The sequence below is a fragment of the Carassius carassius genome, chromosome 3, assembly GCF_963082965.1.
Source record: "Carassius carassius chromosome 3, fCarCar2.1, whole genome shotgun sequence".
NCBI lineage: Eukaryota > Metazoa > Chordata > Actinopteri > Cypriniformes > Cyprinidae > Carassius > Carassius carassius.
In genome coordinates this window covers 9,623,531-9,648,110 of record NC_081757.1, presented here as the reverse complement: position 1 = coordinate 9,648,110, position 24,580 = coordinate 9,623,531, and the positions used below count along the sequence as shown (strand labels likewise).

The window sequence follows — 24,580 nt, the reverse complement described above, 5'->3', positions numbered from 1 at the left end:
ATAGGGGTGGGCAATATCTCTATATTTAAAATATATCGAGATATTTTTTAAACACGATATGGATTTTGACATATCGTATATATCGATATATTGTTTAGATTTAATTCTGATTCAGCCACTTTGCTTGTTTGTCTTCTCTGTGCTGGGCTCGCCCCTGCTCACTCGCCCCCCACTTTGTCCCCCCTCCCCTCACGTGTACAGAACTAGTCTAAAAAAAAAGTCTAAACAAAAGGACAACTGGCTCCATTATATGGAGATACTTCGGTTTTAAGGCGTAGGGCGAACAGCAGGCAGATGTCTACTGTAGGGCCCTATGATTTCCGCGATGCAGAAAATGCGCACGAAATCGCGGAATCTAGTCATAAAAACGGAATTTACAGTTTAAAGTGGTATGTCACGGAATTTGTCAAATTTTGAATGAATTAATCAAAATTAGTTCATTGCACTTTCATCAAATCGCGATATGGACTAATATCTGCAAATATTAAGCCGGAAAAGTCTATTTGAATATGAATCCTGCATGTTCTGTGTGTCTGTGTTAATGAATGGAGCAGAAGCGCGTCTTCGTTTATTATACACATGGAAGCTCGTGTGATTTCAGCGTCTCTAAATGAGGACGTAAACACATGAAGAACATTTCAAGAACTGCACTGAGAGTCACTTCATTAGCATTTGACCATTTGATTTGAGTAAAACTAGCTCATATCACATCATAGACTAGTATCACATACCCAGAACTGTAAAGGTATTTGCCAGAAATCTATTACTATTGTTCAGCAGAATGTACATAGCCCACTACTACTACTATTAAAATGAAAGGAACATAATTTTTTAAGGAATAATCACACAACATTTCTTCCATGTTTTATTTTTAATAGTAAATCCCCTTTGTTTACCAAAAAATAAAGTTTGCTTAATTTTCAATAAGCAAATAATATTTTTTAATATTAATATTAAAAGATAAATTAAATGAATGTTTTATGCCTTCATTTGATAACCAGAAAAATGTAAATACACAGAATTTCTGAAGGGAAAAACATTTCACATAAGGCTATTTTAAGATTTTTTTTTTAACTAATTAAGTTGTTTTTATGCATTTAAATAATTACTCATGCTAAAACACAGAATTAGGTAACAATAAAACATATGGTGAGGAAAAAATAAAATGTTTCATAGGGCCCTAAACATGTAATATTTGGTATATCTGTTTTTGCAGTAGTTTTTGGGGGGTTATTTTTCCTGTAAAGATATCGAGATATATACACCGTATATCGAGATATAGCAAAATATATCGAGATATATTTTTTGCTCCATATCGCCCAGCCCTATTTAAAAATAAAGAAAGTCAAAAGTCTGGAAACAATGTTCTTAATGGAGTCTCTCATGCATACTAAGGCTGCATTTATGGACTCAGGAATACAGTAGAAAGACTAATACTGTGAAATGTTACAATTTAAAAGATCTGTTTTCTAAAATGTAATGTATTTCTGTGATGGCAAAATAAATAAAATAAATGCAGCCTTGGTAAGCATACAAGCAAGAGACTTGAAAAAAAATGTTAAAACCATAATGCTTAAAACAAAAATTGAAACCATAATGTTTTGACAAGTACTGTAAATTGCACAAGGAATTCTATGCAACACATGAGTTTATGAGATGATCGTACATAATAAGTTCCCAATCAGGCCGCAAGTGCACTCCACTGCAGCTGGATATGAAGCAGCATGATGGTGAGATTATGAGGCTGGTCAATGTGTCTCTTACCTGACAGAGAGCTGCTGGACCGCTGCTTGTGTAATCTCTCTCTCTCCTTCTTCCCCTTAGGCATGATTTTCAGCTTCATACTGCTTTTCCCAGGCACACGGGACGGGTCCTGGAAATTAAACGAACAACAGGAAGACAAGAAGAAAGAGAGAGAGTGATGTGCAATGCAGTCCAAAAGGATGTATACTAAAAATAGAAAACAGTTTTATAGATTGTAATAATATTTTACAATATTGCTATTCTACTGTGTTTTTGATCAAATAAATGCAGTCTTCTTGATTTCAAAAACATTAAAATTATTTTTTTAAAGTTGAAATCATACCATATCTAAACAACTTTTATTTGAAGTAAATGAATGTACTTTATACTTTCAGAATCCATCTGATGTGCTTTATAGATAAAGTAATGCTAACTACTGTATAATGCAAGTCTAAAGGGACACACTCAAAGTTAAGCTCTGGAGACAGGAATGCTGTGTAGGACAAACCTCTTCAGAGCAGTGCATGCTGGGACAGATCCAGTGAATGTCCTCCAGCTTGTGTAACTCAGCGCTGAGGCTGTCCACTGTGGAAAGAAGCTCTTCTTTTTGATAAGGCTCCCACTGCTACACACACACACAGAAAATGTCTTTATCATATTTCAGACTGTACGTCTGTACAAAAACAGGCCAGAGAGAAAGAAAGCGACAGAGACAGAGAGAGAGACAGTGATGCCGCTCACCAGCAGTTTCCCCTCCAGCAGCATCTTGGTCTCTTGCTGGAGAACTTTACTGCTGTTGACAATGTCTACAGCTGTACTGCGACTCAAACCCTGCAGAGGAATCCCACACATGGTCACAGTTCAGGTTTAGTTTGACTTCCTGACAGACTCTTGCTGTTCAGTGATTAACACACAGTGTTGTTTAGTTCCTTCAGTTATTCTTCTATTGGCTGCTCAATGGAGGTCCTGTGGAGAACAGCATGAGCAGCTCAATAAGAACATGCTGAAGGTCTCAGCCTGAAGACTGGAAGATGCACTAAAGCTTTAAAGCAGAGCTGAACTGAGCTGAGCTGTTCCTCATCACATCCCTCGCTGCTATGAGCTATGAATATATACAGTATACAGTGGGGCTCTCACTCAAAACATTTAAACTCATAAAGTGAGCAGAATGGTCAGTTTTTTAAAGAATATTTGTGACATTAACTGCATCCTTGTTTCCGCATCGGGGTTTTAGAGTTTGTGGAGTTAATGTAGCTTACAGTAAATGCTGTTGTCATTGAAGCAATCATATTCACCAGTGGAACCACACATTTGGACTGTATACAGTATGTTGTACTGTTCAAACGTTTGGCATTAAGATTGTTTAATGGTTTTAAGGTTGCTTTGGTTACTTGATAAAAATACAGTAAAACAGGAATATTGTGAAATATTATCACAATGTGCACTATTCCGTATATTTTCAAATGTAATTAATTCATGTGATGTAAAGGTGATTTTAAGCAATGTCTTTACATTGACTTCCAAAAGGCATTATGGTCATGTTTGACCAATTTACTACATCTTTGCTGAATATACAGTACAGACCAAAAGTTTGGACACACCTTCTCATTCAAAGAGTTTTCTTTATTTTCATGACTATGAAAATTGTAGATTCACACTGAAGGCATCAAGGGCTATTTGACCAAGAAGGAGAGTGATGGGGTGCTGCACCAGATGACCTGGCCTCCACAGTCACCGGACCTGAACCCAATCGAGATGGTTTAGGGGTGAGCTGGACCGCAGACAGAAGGCAAAAGGGCCAACAAGTGCTAAGCATCTCTGGGAACTCCTTCAAGACTGTTGGAAGACCATTTCAGGTGACTACCTCTTGAAGCTCATCAAGAGAATGCCAAGAGTGTGCAAAGCAGTAATCAAAGCAAAAGGTGGCTACTTTGAAGAACCTAGAATATGACATATTTTCAGTTGTATCACACTTTTTTGTTATGTATATAATTCCATATATAATTCCACATGTGTTAATTCATAGTTTTGATGCCTTCAGTGTGAATCTACAATTTTCATAGTCATGAAAATAAAGAAAACTCTTTGAATGAGAAGGTGTGTCCAAACTTTTGGTCTGTACTGTAAGTATTAATTTCTTTCAAAAAAAAGTACTAACTCCAAACCTTACAACAATAGTGTTTATATACAGATTATAAACATACATTATTTTATTGTATTATTTATAATTTCTTTAGAAACATTATTACCCTCTACCATGTATTTTAATTGTAGGTGATCAAAAATGTTGAGCTGTAGATGATAATGTAATTATCCCATTCAAACAGAATGAAGCAGCTGGAACTGAGTTCAATTTGGTTGTTGGTCCAACAACAAAATAGTTTTGTTCACCTCAGGACTGGATGGTTTGGAGGGGAAGGCCTCACTCAGGACCGCAGCACTGGCATTGACAGAGTGAGCTAATTCCTGCTCCACCACCTTATGAGTCTTAGCCACCTCCCGAATCCTACAAAACATCATCACGACACAATCAGCTGCAGCATAACACATGCTCTTCCTTCACATAAGCCTTTAATACATGCTAAAATGACTTGTGAATTAATACAAGGAAGTGTCACATTTCTGAGGATTAGAAGTTACAGTAATGGGTGTGCCATCAAATAGTTATGAAATAGTTATGTTTCCCACAAGTATATGCATTGATATTCACTGTGGCGTGACATTCCAGTTGGGTTACAAACTTCATTTGTGTGGATGTCACAGACTCTTCATTCAGAAGACACACACAGACACACCTGTTGATGAGTGTGTCGGCCACTAAACCAAGCTGCTGCACCTGCGCACACTCCTCTTCTGTCAGATACTCCATGGACTGCTGGGAATTCAGTCGGGGTCGGGCTGGGCGGCTTTCACCTTTCCGCTTGTCTTCCCATGATTTCAGCGTGCTCTCAAAGGCCTAGTGTCACAGCAACACACAATGTTGACACATCTGCACTAAAGTTTGAGGTCAGAAATTGACATCTGACATTGATAATAATAATAGTAAATATCCACTGAGCACTAAGTCAGCATATTAGAAAGATTTCTGAACAATTATGTGACACCGAAGAGTTAAAATTCAAATGAATAAATTACACTTTCAAATATATGGAAATATAAAACTAAAATACAAACAATTTAAAAGATTTACTTTGGATTGTAATATTTCACAATAATACAGTTTTTGCTGTATAAAAAAATGCAAAACTTGTACACACTAATAAATGCTAAATGAACCAAACTTGAACTGACTTGAGCTGGATGAAACACTACTGCTTTCTCTAGAACGGCTTTATTTCTTAAACATCTTTGTTTTTTTAATGGATACATTTTTTGTTACTTAATTTTAACTGAATCAACACTGAACTGATTTGTGCCGTCTGTAGAGCTGCTTATCCTTGAAATGAACTCATTTCATAACTTTAATTTTTACAGTTTATAAACTGAACTAAGCCAGCACTGAGTTTGTATAAACTTGATGACATTTCTTCTATCTTCCTGTTAAGCTGCTTTGAAAAAAATCTATTGACTATAACAGTATATAAATAAAGGTGACCTGACTGCAAAACTAAGCTGATATGCTTGTTTTTCTGGTGAAACTGGTTGACCAAGGAGGTTTTGCTGGTTAGGTTAGTCCAGTGGGGACAGCAGCTTATCAGAATCCTATACAAGTGAAAACGATCACGCAACAGATAGAGGTGATCTGTTCAGTCAGTTATGAAAACATTTCTAAAAGACGAGAGAAAAGAAGATGATCGTGCACACACACTGACCCGGTCTCTGGTGAGCATCTGAGCTCGGTTCCTGTGGACGATTTGGACGATGCCAGGAGGCTGAATCCAGGCCTCGCCGTCCACCTGCACAGGCACACCTTCATCACCCAGGATCGTGATCTTCACCTGCCGACACTGAGGAGACAGCCAGTGTCAAGTACATGCCAACTCATATGACTGATGTAAGAACAGTTCTAAATGAGGTTTCATTCACCCAGGTGATGCATATTATAAAACAATGTACCATAAATGACTTCAATGAAACATAAATGACATAAATGAAACAAAACAACATTATATTACATGGTGGAAAAAAACTTTTCTCTGAATGCTGTAATTAACCCTAATCTCCTAACTAAGTAAACAAAGTACAGTACAATTAATCAGACATTGTGTAGTCACTAAACTGTTGCATTTCTTTGAATTGAAATTGCAAGTCATTTTGATTATACTGAATTCAAATTCCAACATGGCTTCAAAGAAAAATGATTTTTCAATGATGTTTCAGTGAATTGTGGGCTTGAGTTCAGACCTGTGCGATGCGGTGATGCTGCAGGTTGATGACTCGAGACATGGCCATCTGCATGCTGCCGAACACAGCCACCACCTCCAACTTCTTATCATCAAAAGATGGAGCCCCGAAATTCTACATGAATACAACAGCAGACAGAATTTCAGAATGTCCACCACATTCTCATGATCTGAACATTTATTTACACAAGTCTATATTTATCCTTTTCTACAGTATATCTGCATGTTTTAAGGTAAGAAACTATGACAAAATCAGATGAAACCCAGGAAGGACCAGAAGTCTTATGCACACCCTGACTCTTGCTGGGAAATGACATCATGATATCCCTCTGTACTAGACCAATACACTTTACAGGAAAGAATCTGTTACAGTAATCCGAGTTGGATAGATCCGATGACAGAGTCACTCCAGTTAAGATGGTTATCCTCTGTAATGTATATATATATAACTTTTTTTGCACCTATTATACTGCATACTTAAGAAATATTCCATGAGCAAGAGCATAAAATATATCTTTTTTTAGTCTTCTGTGTACTATATATTAGCACACTTATTGCATTTGTACTGTGTACAAAGCTGTTTAACATTCTCATCTTGTTGTATTTTCCATCATTTGCTCTCCTCACTGGTTTCACATTGCTTCTTGTTTATACGCCACAGCACACTTTATCGCACTGACAATTTGTTCTTGAAAAATGATGCTGAAAGGGAATTGATGGATTGATGAGTGGCTGTAAATGTGGTTGATGCATTCTGAATGTCATATCTGTAGGAAGAAACTCTGGCCAGGAGCCATTGCTTATTGACATCTCAGAACATTAAAGAGAAGCACTGAAGATAAACTCAGGGCACAGAGTCATCTGTTCAACTCTGAGATGATTTTCACTTTGTTGAACTGAACTGCCCTCTGGAAAGTAAAGTAAAGTTAAAGTGCTGAACACAAATTCAGTTTCATTGATGGACTCACATTGTCCTCTTTGGTGCCACCCCAGAAATTAATGCCTCCTGCATAGCTGGGGATGTTCAAAACAGCAAGGCCCTGAAGACTCGGCAAGGACATGGGCACTCCATCACACTGCACACAACGACAGAAAGAGAAAAAGAGAGTGGTTACATGATGTACAGTGTCTCAGAAAAATGTCTGAAACACGAAACCATGACCTCTTATACAAGTGAACAGTACATGTGCAGGTACACATACACATACACACAATGGAAAAGCAGCAGTGTGTGAAGTAAAGTAAATGGCACAAAGAGTGTTTTCTCTTTCCATTTAAGGTCAGAATGAGAGAAATGCATTCAGCCCAAATGTCAGCATCTTTCATTCTCTGCGCTCATACCTCCAGCTGGACTCTTTGTTCCAGGTTCTTATAGGTTTTCTGCACCAGTTCTTTGGTCCCTAGTACTCCATACCACATCATGTTTTTAGTGCGACTACTGTTAAAAACAAAGAAGACTTCACAGTTTCAGTCAACATTACATAAACAACAGCATTTGGCAAAATGCAAAAACATTTCTATGGATTAAGTGAACACTGTTCAGATATCATTAAATATTTTTTCGCTCTTACCTGCACTTCTTTGGGTGTTCGTCTCTCTTATTGTTAAACTCAAGAGATATTTTGGCATCCAGCCCAATGCCAAAATAGTTATTCATCACACACTTTTCAGTGCATTGCCTGTGGAACAAAGAAACAATCAGAATGAATGTGTGTAAGCTGAGTCACTCACGAATCAAAAATATTTTTGGAGTGCTAAATGAACAGCGAAGGTAGTTGTGCTCATCATACTGACACTGTTCACAATAAACTGTTCACTGTTCACTCATTGAAAATCTAAATTTATTGTATTTATGTATTTATTTATTTATCTATAGATAAAATTGTAAGCAATGTCACAAAGGTAAAGGGTTTTGTATTTGTTAGACAAGTATATTTTAATGATGGATATGAAAAGAGCTGTCCTTTTTAAAATCTATTAAGCATTATATAATATAATGTATATACTGCTGTACAAAAAAAGTTTGGGCTCTGTAAGATTTTTCCTTTTTATTAAGAAATTAAAATAAAGCAAGGACACGTTTGTAAATTGATCAAAATTGACACTTTACATAGTTACAAGATTTCTTTCTTCTTTCTATTCCTCAAAAATAGATCATGGGTTCCACGAAAATATTCAGCAGCAGTACTGTTTTCAACAATGATAATAAGATTATCAGAATGATCTCTGAAGGATCATGTGACACTGAAGACTGGAGAAATAGCTGCTGAAAATATAGATTTTCCATGGCTGAAATAAATAATATTTTAAAATATATTAAAATAGAAAACATTTATTATACATTTTAATATTACTAAGTGTAAAATATTTCAGTTTTTAGTGTATTTTTGATCAACCAAACTCAGCCTTGATGAGCATAAGAAATGTAATAAATACTGTATTTTTATATTTATTGTCCATATCTTTTCATTAAGAGCCGCTCATATACAGAGGTGGCAATGGTGAGTGGTCCCATTTGATCAGCTGTAGCCTTTGACCTTATATTTATCTCCACGGTTGAGTTTAGCTGTTTGGGGCTTCATGATTTGTACAATGCACACAATATCATTATCACAACAATTTGAGTATGTCCTGATCTGCTGCTAATAATGTAATTCTACAGACGATGAAATGTGTAGATTTCCATAGTGTTGCAACGCCATGCACAACAGCCTTTACTTATTTTCGGCTAATCTAAAACTGATCTCTATAATTAATTAAATAATCCTAACATTGAAAACATGAGTCCTGGAAACACATATAGTAGGCTGTGGTTAAAAACATAATATGTTGCATTTCTGGGCATCATATAGGTTTTTGAACTTTCAAATGCACCTATGAGGCCCACAAACACTGTCCAGACATGCAGTTCACTATAGGTTCCAAAGCACAGTCATAGAGTATGCAGTAACCAAAGATCATCTCTGATAGTCAAATGAAGGACTCATTATGAAAACAGATTTATGTCCACTGAGACTGTGCTGGAATAGTGTGTCAGGGAGTGGAATGGCGAACACACTCTGGGATATTACACTAACAACAAGGTTTTAGAGCTACTGGAACCTCAGATGTCATTATGGCACTTCTCTGGAGAAGGATAAGAGCTCTTTAATGCACACGTGTGTGTGTGTGTGTGTGTGTATGTATGTGTGTTTGCACAGCCTTACACAGAGTCTTCAGAGAAAAGCACAGGGCTGAAGCTCTCTGACTTCTCCAGTAAAATAGGGGCTGTAGTGGTTGGACTCAATGTGTTTTGACCTGTCAATGAAATTAAGGTATAGACAGAGATGCAGCCATTAGAAGAGAAAGAGAAATATTACCCAAACACAATGATACTTAATTTGGGTAAACTGATTTCCTTAAATCAGTTGAGTTTTAAAATGTATAAGTACTATGAAAAGATTTAAAGTGTACTAAAAAAGATAAACTACATTTATTAAACTAAATGAAACACTGAAAAGTACTTTCTCAAACACTTTGTGAACCTGAAAATTTCTCGTAGCCTACAGCTTTCTTTTAACTAAATATAAGAATGAGTCTAAGAAAGTAAAGCATCTATCACTGCAATGGCATATGCAGTTATTGCTTTTTTAAATATTGCAAAAATATAGACTTAATGTTCTTTATCCCATCCTTCAACCGAATCACGAGCTCTACTCCTCTGTGCAGAGGCAACCCCTGAAAACTCCTGACATCACAGAACATTAAACACTAACAGATCTCACTCTGCAAAATCACACAAAACAACAGACAAATTAATTTCAACACTTACTCCTCATATATTTTGAGTAAAGTTTATTATTAATTAAATTTTAATTTATTTTTCTATTTCTAATTGACAGAACAAACACTTGTCAAGTGAAGCTAGTTATTTTCTTTGAAAAAGCTAATTCAAATGTACACGAAGAGCTGATTTTCACTTGTTCAAATGACTCAGAAATACTTGAATCAGTTTCATGTGGCAGTGATATATGTTAAGTAGAGTATTATCAGTTAATATACAGTATTAAGTATAGTTAATACAGTATTATAAAAATTATAACTTGAATTATATTATATACAATTATATACAAACAAAGCACAAGTTCTTATGGAAAACTGGTTCTTTAGTGCTGCCCTTTATGTCAGCTAATGCAGTGTTATGCATGTTGATATATTGGATGTTAATTAACTCTGTTGCTACTTCGAGCGATCCTTGGCCTTTTCCTTTTTCCCATCTCCCTGCTCACACAGAAATGTCTGAGGGACGACCTTTTTTTCAGACAGTGTCTGGGGTGGATGATTTAGGTTCTGCTTCAATTTAACTGAAGCAATGTTTCCCACCAGGACATTCTGCACACATATTGTTATTTTTTATCCCTCTAATTTATACACCAAATGTATTCTTTAGTATTAGTTTGTACAGCAAACCTTCATATTCACAAAATGAGTAATGATCCTTTAACTGTGCGGTTTCATTCAGGGACTGTGGTGGGTGGTTTAATAAGCCACAGGTTGAGGCCAACTGTAATTTGGTTTGCTATTTTGTTAAGAACAGCTGGCATATATTCAAATGCCAATGGTTTGAATACAATTTCAAAGCCACAGATTAATTGAGAACCTCTAAGGATCTAATTACCTGGTACCATCTACAGTATTAATATTCATAAGCTGAGTTTATTACTCACGTGGCTCCGCCTCCTTGAGGTCCTCACTGCTGCCTATTTTGATCGATGAGGAGGACGGCATTCTCTGCACCTGGGTTTGTCTGTTCTGCTCGTCCACCACTGAGAGAAAACAGTACAATTAAATATTGACTGAAGTGGTCCAGTAGCCACATGTAACATGCTGTGTCATTCCTGTACTGTACATCTGCAAACAATGGACTTCAGCTTTACCTTATTTAAATACAATCAAGACAAGCACGGCAGAAACTAAAAGCTGAAGTGTTTTTTATTAAAGCCATTTCATGTTGGGTGAAAAGCCCTGGGCATGTTTTGATGTTTTTTAACAATTATCTTAATGAAGTACAATAGCTTTGCCTTACAGTACTCTACAATATATAAATGATTTGTTTGACTTGAGGTTTATTCTATGTAATCTAATCCTAGCCCAAAATCCAGTTACTTTCCACTCATATACGGTGAAGGATGAACCTTTTTCTGCCTGATCTATGATTTGTCGGAGTGCTTTCTTCAGGCTGTTGGCCCTCAGCATCAGCTGCTCTTTTGATCTGAAGGGTCTGGACTGATCAGTGTCGCTCTCGTCTGGTGAGATGGACCCGGATGGTACCAGCTGGGCATTGGCGTCTTCAGTGAGAGCCTTAACCAAAGAGTCCAGCTTCTCATTCAACATGGCACACTGTGAGAGACACACCAGCACAAATCAAAACAGTTTTTTTGTTTTTGCTTATAAAGAACAGGACTCTTCATTTGACTCTTCATTTAAGTGTCTATTTATCTGTTCATTTAAGTAATCTTTTCACTTATTTTCTGAATGTTCATTTAGTTTCTCTGTTCATCAAACTCATTATTTGTCTGTTTATTTAACAATTTACACATTCTTTGGGCTCATCATTTAAATGTTTAATAAGCCTCAAGATTGACCTTTTTTGCCATAGCATCAGCCTCCTCTTTATTCTCTGTGGCCCGTTCATAAGCTTTGCCGACCTCAGCCACAAAATCATTCACTGTTCCACACAGAAACCTGTGACAGAAAGAGACCGGAAGACAAAAGGATTTTTAAATATGTTTTAAATAAAATAAACATAACCCTCACAACACATCCACACACACAAACCATCTTTATACTCACTTAGCAGATGATATAACGTCACTGTGTTTGTCAGAGTCCAGGATTTTGGTCAAATGAGTGGCAACAGAATCGGCATATTGTGTAATCTGGATTTCGGAAACATCATTTAGAAAACTTGCAATTAAATTCAAAGGTTGGAGTTGGTAAGATGTTTTATGTTTCTGAAAGAAGTTCTACCAAGGCTGCAATTATTTGATCAAATTACAGTAAAAATAGCAATACTGTGATTTCAAGATTACTTGTAAGGGAGAGTCTGATGGATCCTCCTCCTTTACAATAGCTGGAGTCTGTTTGGTGGGCACTTCATAGGTCATCACACTCCATCTGTGACATAACACACATTCAGGAACAGAGAGACAGGTTTGGTGAGAGTCAATCATCCACCCATTGGCTCATTCGCTCATTCATTCAATCTTTCTCTTTTACTCTGTCTCTCACCTGTCCAGCATCTTGGTTGTAGCTCTCTCCAGTTTCTCCAGTATCTGCAGCAGCTGAGCATCATCATCACACAGTCCTCCCCAGCCCAGCACACGTGCCAGGTCATTTCCTGTGCCCAGCGGCAGCACGCCCAGCTGGCACTGTTACACACCCAACACAATGAAGACGTGACCCTACTGCATGTACAGTACACTACTTGTGTCTGTAAGATTTAGAAAAAAGTCTTCTATGCTCACCAAGCATTTTTCCCCCCAAAAATACAGTAAAAGCAGTAATATTGTGAAATATTATTCACATTTAAAATAGCAATTTTTATTTTAACATAATTTAAACGGTAATTTATTCCAGTGAAGGCAAAGCAGGATTTTACAGCAGGCATTATTTCAGTCACACAACTCAGATTAAGAAATCAGTCAAATATGCTGATTTGGTACTAAAGAAACATTTCTTATTATTAGCAATGATGAAAACAGCTACTTATTTTTATGGCAATCGTGATCATTTTGTCAGCATTCTTTGATGAATATAACATATTTATTTGAAACAGAAATCTTTTGTAATATAAAGGTATTCTTAGTCTTATTTGATTAATTTAATGAATGTTTTTCTGACTTGGTCTATTTTAACATCAGAAATGATTGTTTTCATAATCTTTTATTTAAATGTAAGAACTATGTTTTCTTCTGGTTATTCGGACCTGTTTGTGCAGGCTGAGTTTGTCCAGTTCAGAAAGAACCCAGCCCACGCTCCCATCTCCACCACACACCAGGATACGAAAGGTCTCAAACTTCTGGAAGAGACGAAGCCTGTATACACAAACAAAAACAGAAAACAACAAATATGGTTCAGAGTGCAAATACACTTGGCCAACAAATTTGTATGTTAAAATATGTCAGGATACTATTGGTTTGAAAGCACATTTTGACTAAAAATGTTTCAGTTATCAAACAAAAAAGTTTGTAAAAGTTGTAAAAGCTTGTTTAAGCTACTGTGACTGATTCCTGACAGTTTTATTGCTTTACAAAGCCTTTTAATTGCTATTGCAGTGTGTGATAAGCGGGCGTTAACCTTACCCCAGCTGTGGGCCGCCATTCATGAGGTCAAAGACCTGTGCCGGGTTTAATAGCTGCCTAAACCTGCGCAGGAACTTCACGCCCTGGTTGTCACCACTCTTACTGTTCACCAGAACCAGCAGAGGACTCGAGCAGGATGGACTGGTGGCTTTCCAGAAGCCTGCAGGAGGCAAGGGATGATGAAGAGGGACAATTGAGGGATTGGATAGGGAGGAGAGAGAGAGGCAATGAGAGAAGGAGAGGAGAGGAGAAGAACTTGGGAGGGATGTCATGTTTAGAAATGTAACCAGCTTTAAACACTGTCTCCATTGCAAATGTAGCAGAAGTAATGGCAATACAACTTAAAAATTAAAAGTACATTTTTAAATGTACGTATTTTGGCAGTACAATGAGAACCTGACTGTCACAGTACTTTTGTAAGTTGTTTTGCTTGTTTGTTTCTTTCATTGTTTTCTGGTCATTGCTTTCAGAAAAATATCCAAAACGTAACCAGATTAAAGTCATCAGAAAACATTATGCTACAATTTGTTTATGTGTGTGGTTTGAATCTAGGTGGGATCAGCATCAATTAGAATTTTGTTTTTCTTTATTGTCACTTTTGACCTTATTTACCTCAAAATGTTGAATGATAGTTAAATATTACATATTATATTATATATAAGTAGTTAAATAACTAGAAAATATTATTTCAGAAAGTCTATATTTCTTCAGATATATAATGGATATATTTAATGGTCATAGTGACGATTATACTTCAAGTAAATGATGTCATTTGCAAGTCCACACACAAAAGCATGTAACAATGTATACAGGCATTATAGAGACAACTGAGCTGATGCAGTTGCCAGGGCAACCCTTACCGTCAGAGTCGATGCTGTTAAGTGCAGTGGGTGGAATGATGGAGACCTTACACTGACCCAGAGGACAAACCTTTCCCAACTGCTCCTTACAGCTGTTATGCACCTACACACAGGAAATGCAGATATATCACCGGCTACTCATACCCAGACACACTGGTTACACAAGGTACACACCTGTATAAAGATAGGAAAGAAAGACTCTAGAAAGACTCTAGGTGTTTACGTGGTATCTAGTTGTTATGGTAACAGAGTGAATTGGGTGTGATATTGTGGGTGTGGTGATATATGCAACACTGTGATCGGTTTTAAAAATTAAGCAGGAAGGTGACGTACGATAGCTTTGCACCAGAGACACCGCCAGTCCTGTAGTCGACGAACGCTACCGCAGTTTCGATCGCACACCACACACTTTGCGCTGACCGGCAGGTTCCCTTCCAACCACTGGTGTGGCATTGAAACCTGTACACACAACACATTGATTCAGGTACAGCACTGGATATACCACATGCATAATCTATAATTCAAAGATACACTTACTCCATCCTCATCTTCTAAGATGTCATTTCCTATAGATGCCAGAGTGGTCCACTTACAGTTATTTGTGGATCGTATGGCACAGCGCTTGTGGGCTTTGAACTTACACACTAACGCATGCAGAGAAAAGATGGCATTAAACAGATCGCCACTAGAAAGTGATAACAAGCTGAGGGCAATGTTCCTCTTCATGACTCATTGATTACGCTATAAACAAACAACGTCATTGTTGGTTCTACAAGCAGAATAAATAACGCATGAAAGGGTAAATGGCACTGAAAAGGGAAATCCAAACAAACTGATCATAAAAAAAGACTAAAATAATGGGAAACATGAAAAGCATAGACAACAATAAAAAAAGCTTTGTGTTTATGTTTACCTTCACAGGAAAGACCATGAGAGGTGACCCCCGGCAGAGCCTCTCGACACACATTGCAGAAGGTGGGCCGGGCATGTGAGCAGGCGTACCAGTTATGCATCCCAGAGAAGTGCTCCATGTTAAACTGACTGGCCTATGATCAGTACAATCATATCAGCGTTTTGGCACTATAAATACCTAACCAATAAAATCTAAAGGAGTGATTCTCAACCAGGGGGCTGGGGCTCAATTTGGCAAGATAGAGTTATTTTAGTATAAGCAGGATACTATTAATATTTTGAATTAGTTTAAATGTGTATATTTTTTGTTTTCATTTTAATTTTACTTACAAGTTACTTACAAATTTTACTTTACTTGAGAAAATACATTGTTTATATATATTTCAGTTAATGTTTCATTTCTCAAGTAACAAATTATTTTCTTTATATTGTTTTAGTTTAAGTTTCAGTTACCTATAATAGTCCCGCCTCAAGATGACTTACATTTTAATTTTCATTCACTGTAAATATGTGATGTAGACCTAGAAAATACAAAGACTTGCTTGGGATCATTTAAGTGTTATTAACGTTATTAAACTGTCTGGTAAGAAAGGCATGAAAGATTTAAAAAATCAAATGGATTGACATGCTTACTCCTTTACATCAATATTTCACCTAAACATAATAACAGTTATAGCAATTACTTCTGCTGCTTTCATTTATTGATTACTTAACTAAGAAATCCATGTGGAGGAACATCAAACTGGATAATGTGCAGCCATCACGGGCATCAATGCACATTAACTGAACCTTTCAAATGATTATGGAGAGGTCAAAGGTGAAGTTTTAAACACTAACCTCATAAGTCTCCCATTTCTGCACAGATTTCAAAGCGCTGATCCAGTCTTCCATCTCCTTCCTGCTCTCTGCACACAACATCAGCTTACGGAATGGAGTGATAACCTAGGAGAGTGAGCAAAAGACATATAGCTGTGAGCTATTAAACGGATGTAAATAATGAACGAATGAATGAATGGGGCTGTCTCAAAATCCAGTGAGATCCCCACCTGCTGTAGACAGCATATTTTAAAAATCGCTCACTAGGTTTTGAGAAACCCATTGGGAAGAGGTTTTTACTTACTGTGAAACTGTTGTTGATGTTCTTAGTGCTGGTCTCGGCCACGCTGGCATCTGAGAGGTCGACCTCATCAAATATGAGAGACTGCAAGACAGTAGCATGTTTCTGTCACCAAAAAACAATGAAACAAGCACCTATACAGCACCACCTGAGGTTCAGTCTGCTCCAGAGGAACACAGAGACCCATGCTTTTACCTTTGAATCTTTGGCATAGTAGAGAGTCCTGCCTCGCAGTTTAAAGTACCTCCTCTTCCATCTCTGAAACGAGCTGGTCTGTTTGAGTAGAAGACCCTCCTTCACACTCTTCTACAAAACATATGCAAAGAAAGAGAAAAGAGATTTAAAATATGGCATAAAAGACAGCTAATGCCAATACAACAACTTGATTGTTTTTATAATAGTGTTCATGAGTCAGTGTGCAAACGCGTTTCCCTACTGCCACATTTTTCATAATGAAGCATTTTCATGCCATGCTAGAACTGGCTATTTTTAGAAGCTGCTTCACAGCCCATTGGATTTACTGGTGTTCATAAATTGCTTCTTTTGCACATGCATGAAATTCAGTCTTCTGCTTGTTATAACTGAGCATAATAAGAAATGAACACACACAAACCCCCGAGGCTTCAACTTGCATTAACAGTCCTGTAGTTCAATCCCAGTGGCTTATCACCAGTACCAGATGAAATTTGGAGCTTTTGACACATTTTCTATGCTTTATTCCCCACATTATTTATGCTGTTTTTGACTGTTCTAAACATGATAAAATGTGCTCTTTTGGTAGCTGGCAGTACAATCAAATTTTTTAATAATTCTGAGGAAAAGACTAATGAGGACTGGAATATTAAACTGAGTCTCTATCGGATTTACCATAACACTGAAAAACCAGTTAGATCACTTTCTAACACTTCCTTTTTTCTTTGCATTGCTATCGCTTAATTGTTCACAAAAAACAAACAATGGTTAACCATAAATGCATTACGGTAAGCTTACAGTAAAACCTGATCTGTCGCCTAGCAACATTTCTGACTCAAGTGCTTATAACACTGAGAGAGGAACTGCCACATTTCCAAAGTTCACCATGGACCTTTAAAACATGGTCATGTCATCAATTCATCTCTGACTTTCATCATAAACCTTGATGCTTCAATCTGCTCAGAATGGCAGAGAAGCTATAAAAGACTTTCAACAAGTAATCAAATAAAGCTGTTCTCCGTGGCACAGTAAAATCAAATTACAACAGAGTCTGTCCCTGTCTAAACATGCAGGGGCATATTCTGTCCTCTCTCATGACGTGAGATGTGGATTTCATAAGTGGATCGTGGCAGAACAACGACAGTAGCTTGGTCAGCAGTGAGACAGGCTGACGAGACAGAAACAACAGCGTAACTGTCACAATGAGTACAAAGAGAGTGAGAGTGTTGTTACTAAACATGAAGGAAATCAACATGAGTAATCTAGCCAGGCAACCTGCCAAGAGTAATGACGTACATACGAAGGGAGTGAATTCATTAACGGAGTTTATGGTCTGGTGAGAAATAAAGAGTGTGTGTATGTTCTGTATGTCTCTGGCTCTATTCAGAATAAAAGTCAAAGAGCCGGATTCTAATTTTTACACAGTCCTTGAAAAAAATAAATCTGCTTAATTGTACTGAAAATGCATTTATAGTATACTCCAGATATAAAATTAATGACAGAATTAAAATAATTACAATTTCAATAATTTTAATAATCTTTTGTTGTGCTTTAAGAAATACTTACAGTATTTTTGATGTGTCGACTAACACACAAAAGCCAATGTACTTAATTTTAATTTGAACTGCAATCATATTTAATATTTTAAATGTACTGAATTGCATCATGACCATTACAAATGTATTTCAATACAGGTACATGGCATACAAACATAAAAATGGAGAGTAAGTTGAGGGTTACGTCACACGTGTGTATGTTTGCGTGTGGGGGGTGGGGGTGGGGGGAATCAGATTTGAGCCACTTTCAGCCGCAATGTCAGTATAACCTCTGAGTCACTTTTGCAGGTGATTAAATTCTCCACATGCCTTTCAACAGGTGTCTCATTTTCTCCACCATGACTCCCAGCAGAGCTCATAAATGTATGTGTCTGGGGACATAAACTGCCCTCAGAAGGTAGTTAAATCTGTCAAATCCTCCCTTTGAGGACATCTGGGGGTCATTTTCAATTAGAAAAACCATTTACAAAATAGAATTAAATAATGGTTTCTTGGAGTAGATTTAGGGACTGTTTTAGTTTACAGTCATATTTAGATTAATATAAAAATAACAGAAGTCTATTGTATGTATATACTAATTTAGGAGATTATCGCAAATGAGTGTGTGGGTGAGGTTTTGATATTTTTCTTGAAAACAAAGTCAATTACATTATGGAAACAAGGTAATATATTTGTATTTTATAAAATATAATTAGCTCAGAAAACAGAAAATGTGTGTGTGTGTAATAAAATGAAACAAATGTACAAAATGTGATGGATGAAATGGTTAAAATGTGAGAGTCTAAACTTCTGGATATCTGCCAGTGAAGCTTCCCTCTACACTGAAACAAGCATCAGACCCAGACATCACTCACTTCATCCTTTCAGAACAGAGCTGGTTCCACATTCATAAAAGATGAGGACATCTTTGATCTGTCACAGTGTGCAAGCAAACACACACACACACAGACAGAGTGATGTCAGCTGGTGACTCAGAGGAACTCGAAGGACAGACATTCTCACACAATGATTGCTATTTTTGTTTAATCTCCTCTTCCTCTTCTAATCCCCCTCCTCTCTCTCTTTTTAGTTACTCTCAAATCCGCCGCTTCTGTATTCTCCCTGCTGTTCTCTTCCTCCTTTCTCTCTTCTTTCTTGCATCATTCTGGCTCACCCTGTTCATTCCTTTCCCTGTTTTCTGTCGTTCTCTCCTTCTTTCTCTTTTTTATCCTCCTTTTTTGTCATCTCTGTCATCTGAAGGACACAGTGCATCTGCAATGCCCTACATAGTGCTGGGACTACAAATCCCATGATTCCTTTCAGCAAAGCTGATTAGATCCAAGTAGTTGTAAAACCTAGCGAGAGCTACCCGTTAGCATTCCCATTTGTGTCAATGGGAATTACTCTGGATGCTGCCATTTCAATTTATGAGTACTGAGTTTATGAATGCTTTTTTTTTTTTTCAGCCAGTCACATGTACATGGCTAACTTTGAAAGAAAGATGTTTGGCCCCATGTGGCCCCATAATTATGTTATTACACCATCCACCAGAAGGAAATAACAGGCACAGCTAACCTGCCAAATCTTGACCTCCGGATGAGTCTGTTGTTCCCATGCAAATACCTGGCTTTGAGGTGCTGTTGTGGTGTGAATACAAACAATTCAGTCTTAGACGTTCAGTCTAATTACATTCCCCAGGTCCTCTCTGCTCTGAAATTAACCTACCTTTTGTAAAATATGGCTTTTGCTTATGAATTTCCCTGCAATCTTTGTAAATTTAAAGCCTTGAAATACTACTAAACGTCTTAATTTTGTTTTTCAAAAACTATTGGGATGAATAAGTCATCTTCTGACCCTTGAATTCCCGTTAAAGTGGATCTGAGTGGCTTTTTAAGTCAAACCAGTGCGGCTATTAGGACAATCATGTGTCATTATACTCATAATATGACTCAATAACTCCAACCCAGCTCGGTAACTATGCAATCTATAATAGTGAAAGAGAGAGAGACAGAAAGATGATTCCACTAAATATGCAAGGGAACAAAAGGGAAAATATAAAAGAAAGCATTACCTTCAAAATACTAAATCCCTTAGCCATAAAAGCGTCATTAACAAATTATACAACTCCAAAATATATCGCTTGTCCATTCAGGAATTGTCATCATAGATAAACAAATCACATGCAATAAATCTTTATTAAGTGTCCATTTAAAATAAATCAACCTGAGTGAGTAAGGCACAAATGCTTACCATTTGTAACAGTACAAACTTAACATGTTCCTATTGACCTTAATGGAAAAAAATAACACTGCTTGTATAGTTTACAATGACTGAACACAATCAGACCAATAGCCCAATTTCAGCCAATCACCCTTATCTATCAGTTGCCATGGAAATACCAATGAGCTGTCAGCAAACACAGCTGTCATTCAAACAATCAGTGTTCCAAAGGCGTAGTCAAACACTGTGTGACACTAACAGCATGCAGGGCCATAAGCTACACTATCCAGAAGCACAGGTCAACACTGTTGCTACATTTATCGATACAAATTAATGAAGACACTTTCTTTGTTCAGCAAAGCCTGGTTAAACACAAATCTTATTCATCAAAACAACAGACTGTTTTTCCCTTAAGAAATCCCTTGTTGATTCAGATATAAAACCATCCATTTTCCTCCTCCTAGACATTTCATAAATAAAAAATAAAAAAACAGAACTCTCTAAAGCTTTGTTCAGACAGGCAGGAAATATCTGATGTTTTGGTCATATCTGACTCATCTGTCTGTAGCAAAGAATCAAACTAAATCAGATTTTTACAAACAGTAAAACATCTAATTCATAGTCATATCTAGTAAGAAATCTGATTGAAATCTACTTTTATAATATGTCTCTGAAAGGTCAGATCATATTACAAGTAATAGCCTATTTGTTTCGTGAATGATAGCTTAAAATTAGTTTTTCTCTCCACACAAAGCTTTTGTGACCTTTTTGTAATATCATAAAAACTGCTCAATATTGTCTAGAGCTGTGTTCAAATACAACTCATATTTGCTCACACTTTATATAGAATATTATACATGAAAGTATAAATACAGTAATGCCTGTCAATTATCTTTGATGTGCCATGTGAGTTCACATATGCAGAGGCACAATTTCCTGATGCAGATTTACCGGATATTGACTAAACAGTCTGAACAAACGGAATAAGATTGCATCACTTACTGTACAAAATGACACTTCTAAAGATCAGATGGGATTAATGTGCGGTGTCAACAGTATGAAAGACAGTTTGGGTTAGATGGTACAGTCTGGTTAAAGTTGAGTTAGAGCCAGATCAATTACCCAAAGCGCCCACAGAGACTACGGGTCCCTTTCACAGCTAGTAATTATCCTAATGAACTGATTACAGCCCCTGCAGTAGAGCCTATGTGTGTGTGTGTGTGCAGCTAATTACAGACTAAATCACACAGCCTGAGAATTTACTACCTCTGAGGTGTCACCCTCAAGAAGCCAAGACTCATTCAGTAACGGTGTCAGATCTTACACATGCAATGTGCTAATAATGAGAACTGTTGCACACATACTGTGCAAATCACACACCATTTAGCAAGTTTTATTGAATGATTAATAAACACATCATGTGACACACTAAATATTGCTAAATATCGCTAATATTGGCTTTACAGTGAGCAATTCAAAACCTTTATATTTGGTCTCATTCAAATTTTTTATATGGTTTAAAATGGGAATAGTTCACACATGAATGAAAATTTGCTGAAAATGTACTGTGTGTCTTTATCAGAAGGGATAGCATAACATCACTTGTTTTGAATGGATGGGTGCCGTCTGAATGAGAATCCAAACAGCTGATAAAAACATCACAATAATCCACAAGTAATCCACACAGCTCCAGTCCATCACTTAGCATCTTGTGAAGTACAAATAAAAATTGTTTGTAAGAAACAAATAAAAAATTAATCATTGCATTTCACCAAATCTTTTCTGATGAAGAAAGAAGTTCAACGACATCTTGGATGGCCTGAGGGTGAGTTAAGTTTTCATTTGCTTTCATTTAAACTTTAGTTGAACTAAAAACCCGTACTTAAAATTAGGGCAACATCACAGGCTGAGAAAAAGAGAAAAAACACTTTCAAGTCCTAAACGGGAGGAGGCTAGCCGCCAGACTGATGTACATTAAAGACAGAGAGTTCTTTGAACGTCAAAATGGTCAAGTGATAGATATACTCATGCACATAAAGAGAGCAACCATGTTAGTCTACAGTTTTAGATATATGAGTTTATTAGATGCTAAAAATAAATGCATTTTGAGCTGCAACCACAAGGTGTGTTGCACCCCTCAAAAGGAAGTGGTGTTTGAATGATATGTGCATGTAGAAACACATGTGATCCAATCTACAGACCGCCAGGACACACAAGAACACTCAGTGGTCGAGGGTATGATGGTTTTTTGGCCGGCGACTGGATCAGTGGAGATGAGAGAGCTGATAAATACTAATCCTACATTACACATGGCCACAGAACATCAGTGTGCATGCTGATCCCTCCATCAACAGGCTTTCAAAGATGTCTTCTCATTATCTTGTGACAAATGAAAAATGGAAATTGAGTAGTCAGGAGGCAGATATGTTCCTTTTTACAGAGAAATGCTAATTCATATGTCTAATAAAAGTGTAATACTCAGTATTTTATAAACTTTTTTAATTCACTTTTTTTAATTTTTTCAGTTTTCATTTTAATTTGATTTTAAATTGTAATAATTTTGTTACAAGCTGTTTCTGCTTAGGCTTAATTACATTTTGTATCAGTTTTAGTTTGACTAATTTTAATCAGCTTGCTCAAGAGTCAATTTAGTAGCTTCTTCTTAAATAAGTGGCAATAACATGCAAATAATTAGTGACATACAGTAGGATGACATAGCTAAAATGATTCTGGTTAGCATAGCTCACATAATCTAGCGTTGGAAATATTTGACAAATGTTTCGGCATCTCGGCAAATCAGAGCACAGTTTGACATTACTGAGATCTCTTCCATAGAGGATAAGGATATAAGATTACCAAGGTCTTTAGCACAATTAAATTGGGATTAATCTGTCAAAGAAATGTTTCAGTTACCATTATTAACCTAGGTCTAAGTGATTTCATGTACATTATGTATATAATTAAGAAAGGAATTCATTGATGATAGGATCATACTCTGTGCTGTGCAGTCAGGTATGACATCATCTGTGACTGGATATTCCTTATGGATTCATTTTCATTTTACATTTGAAAAGGACATGAACTGCAAGCTGTTATTTCACTAAGAAACTTGGCAAAAAGATAAAGTATGTGTTCTGTATTCAACAGAGGTCCAAATAAATGAGGAAGCACGTCAAACAAATTACATACTGCAATCACAGACATTCCTGTCTGGGCTGTAACTTTTCCTGAGGTTGTGTGAAAAAGCACTGACATGTTTGAATTTACCTGACTCCAATTGAAAAGGGCTTTTGTCTAAGGATGACAAACCTGAGAAGCAGAAGCCCTCATTAAATCTCATGTCTGTAAAGGAGCAACATTGAGATATTAAAAAGATCTTATCCGAATACAATCCTGGCCTACTCATGGTTCTGTGACAGATGCTTTGGACAAAATTTGATAATAACAGTGTCTGTGTGTCTTTAACTGTCCAGACCATCCAGTTCTGTTATTTATTACAGGCTTTGCATTAATGCCTCGATAATCAGATCAGCACAAACGAGCATGTCCTGCTAACCCAGATAAACCTTATGACGTGCGCGCACACACACACACACACACACACACACACACACTGCATCATCTCTCATATACAGAGAGTCTAACCCAATACACATATGCACAAAGCCAGTCATGAATCATCTGTTGACAGGAAGAGATCACCAAACGGATAAGACCGGGATAAAACATTCAGCCTCACAAGCAAAAAAAAAAAAAAAAACTACACAAAGTCAAGTGGAATTAAATGGAATAGCCTATCCAAACCTGTGAGAAGACACTATTGCTGATTGTCTGTCCTTCTGTTGTTCTCACTGAACTGTTGGAGGAGGTTTCCAAAAAGTCTTCTTCTCTTAAGTGGTTTGCATCTCCCTGCCCACCTCCATCACAGCCAAACAAGAGCGGGGCAAAACAACACACACTGCCTGGACACAGCCTGGGCATGATGGGTCCCTTCAGCCATCGACATGTACACACACACACTTACAGACACACAGGAACACGCTGAGTTCCTTCTGGCTGCACCTGAAAGACACACCTTCTTTTTAAAAAGAACTTCCTCTTACAGGTGAAGTGATAAGACCGCCTATCCTATTACACCCGGACCTACCGTCTGAGAGGCGTGTGAAGGTCTATTTTTAGAACTAGATAAACTTGTTTGGTAAGCATCAGTATTAACATAACCACAGAAAATCCCAAGCAGCTATAGGCCAAGACAGATGTTCCTATTAGATTAACTGTGATAATGAACCATCCTTTGGGAACCAAAAAAAAAGGA

General features: G+C 37.0%; 1 protein-coding gene across 2 annotated transcripts in view; it reads right to left on the bottom strand.

Annotated features, from left to right (window-relative positions):
* Positions 1-24,580, bottom strand: part of si:dkey-172j4.3 (diacylglycerol kinase delta) — a 62,080-nt gene that overhangs the window by 1,846 nt on the left and 35,654 nt on the right. Inside the window, exons 1-27 of one of the 2 annotated variants that reach the window (XM_059527863.1) lie at positions 24,070-24,317; positions 16,514-16,624; positions 16,322-16,402; positions 16,039-16,143; positions 15,203-15,335; positions 14,827-14,933; positions 14,623-14,748; positions 14,290-14,392; positions 13,430-13,589; positions 13,054-13,162; positions 12,357-12,496; positions 12,158-12,242; positions 11,919-12,004; positions 11,711-11,810; positions 11,261-11,465; positions 10,793-10,891; positions 9,293-9,383; positions 7,658-7,765; positions 7,428-7,524; positions 7,055-7,162; positions 6,088-6,201; positions 5,556-5,690; positions 4,539-4,699; positions 4,135-4,249; positions 2,485-2,574; positions 2,252-2,368; positions 1,765-1,873 (exon numbers count right to left, since the gene is read on the bottom strand). In XM_059527863.1, coding sequence (XP_059383846.1) covers positions 1,765-1,873; positions 2,252-2,368; positions 2,485-2,574; positions 4,135-4,249; positions 4,539-4,699; positions 5,556-5,690; positions 6,088-6,201; positions 7,055-7,162; positions 7,428-7,524; positions 7,658-7,765; positions 9,293-9,383; positions 10,793-10,891; positions 11,261-11,465; positions 11,711-11,810; positions 11,919-12,004; positions 12,158-12,242; positions 12,357-12,496; positions 13,054-13,162; positions 13,430-13,589; positions 14,290-14,392; positions 14,623-14,748; positions 14,827-14,933; positions 15,203-15,335; positions 16,039-16,143; positions 16,322-16,402; positions 16,514-16,624; positions 24,070-24,246 — 3,172 coding nt within the window. In that variant the 5' untranslated portion in view covers positions 24,247-24,317. Of the gene's footprint in view, positions 1-1,764; positions 1,874-2,251; positions 2,369-2,484; positions 2,575-4,134; positions 4,250-4,538; positions 4,700-5,555; positions 5,691-6,087; positions 6,202-7,054; positions 7,163-7,427; positions 7,525-7,657; positions 7,766-9,292; positions 9,384-10,792; positions 10,892-11,260; positions 11,466-11,710; positions 11,811-11,918; positions 12,005-12,157; positions 12,243-12,356; positions 12,497-13,053; positions 13,163-13,429; positions 13,590-14,289; positions 14,393-14,622; positions 14,749-14,826; positions 14,934-15,202; positions 15,336-16,038; positions 16,144-16,321; positions 16,403-16,513; positions 16,625-24,069; positions 24,318-24,580 lie in introns of those variants that run through there. The other variant, XM_059527854.1, reaches the window with a different exon arrangement.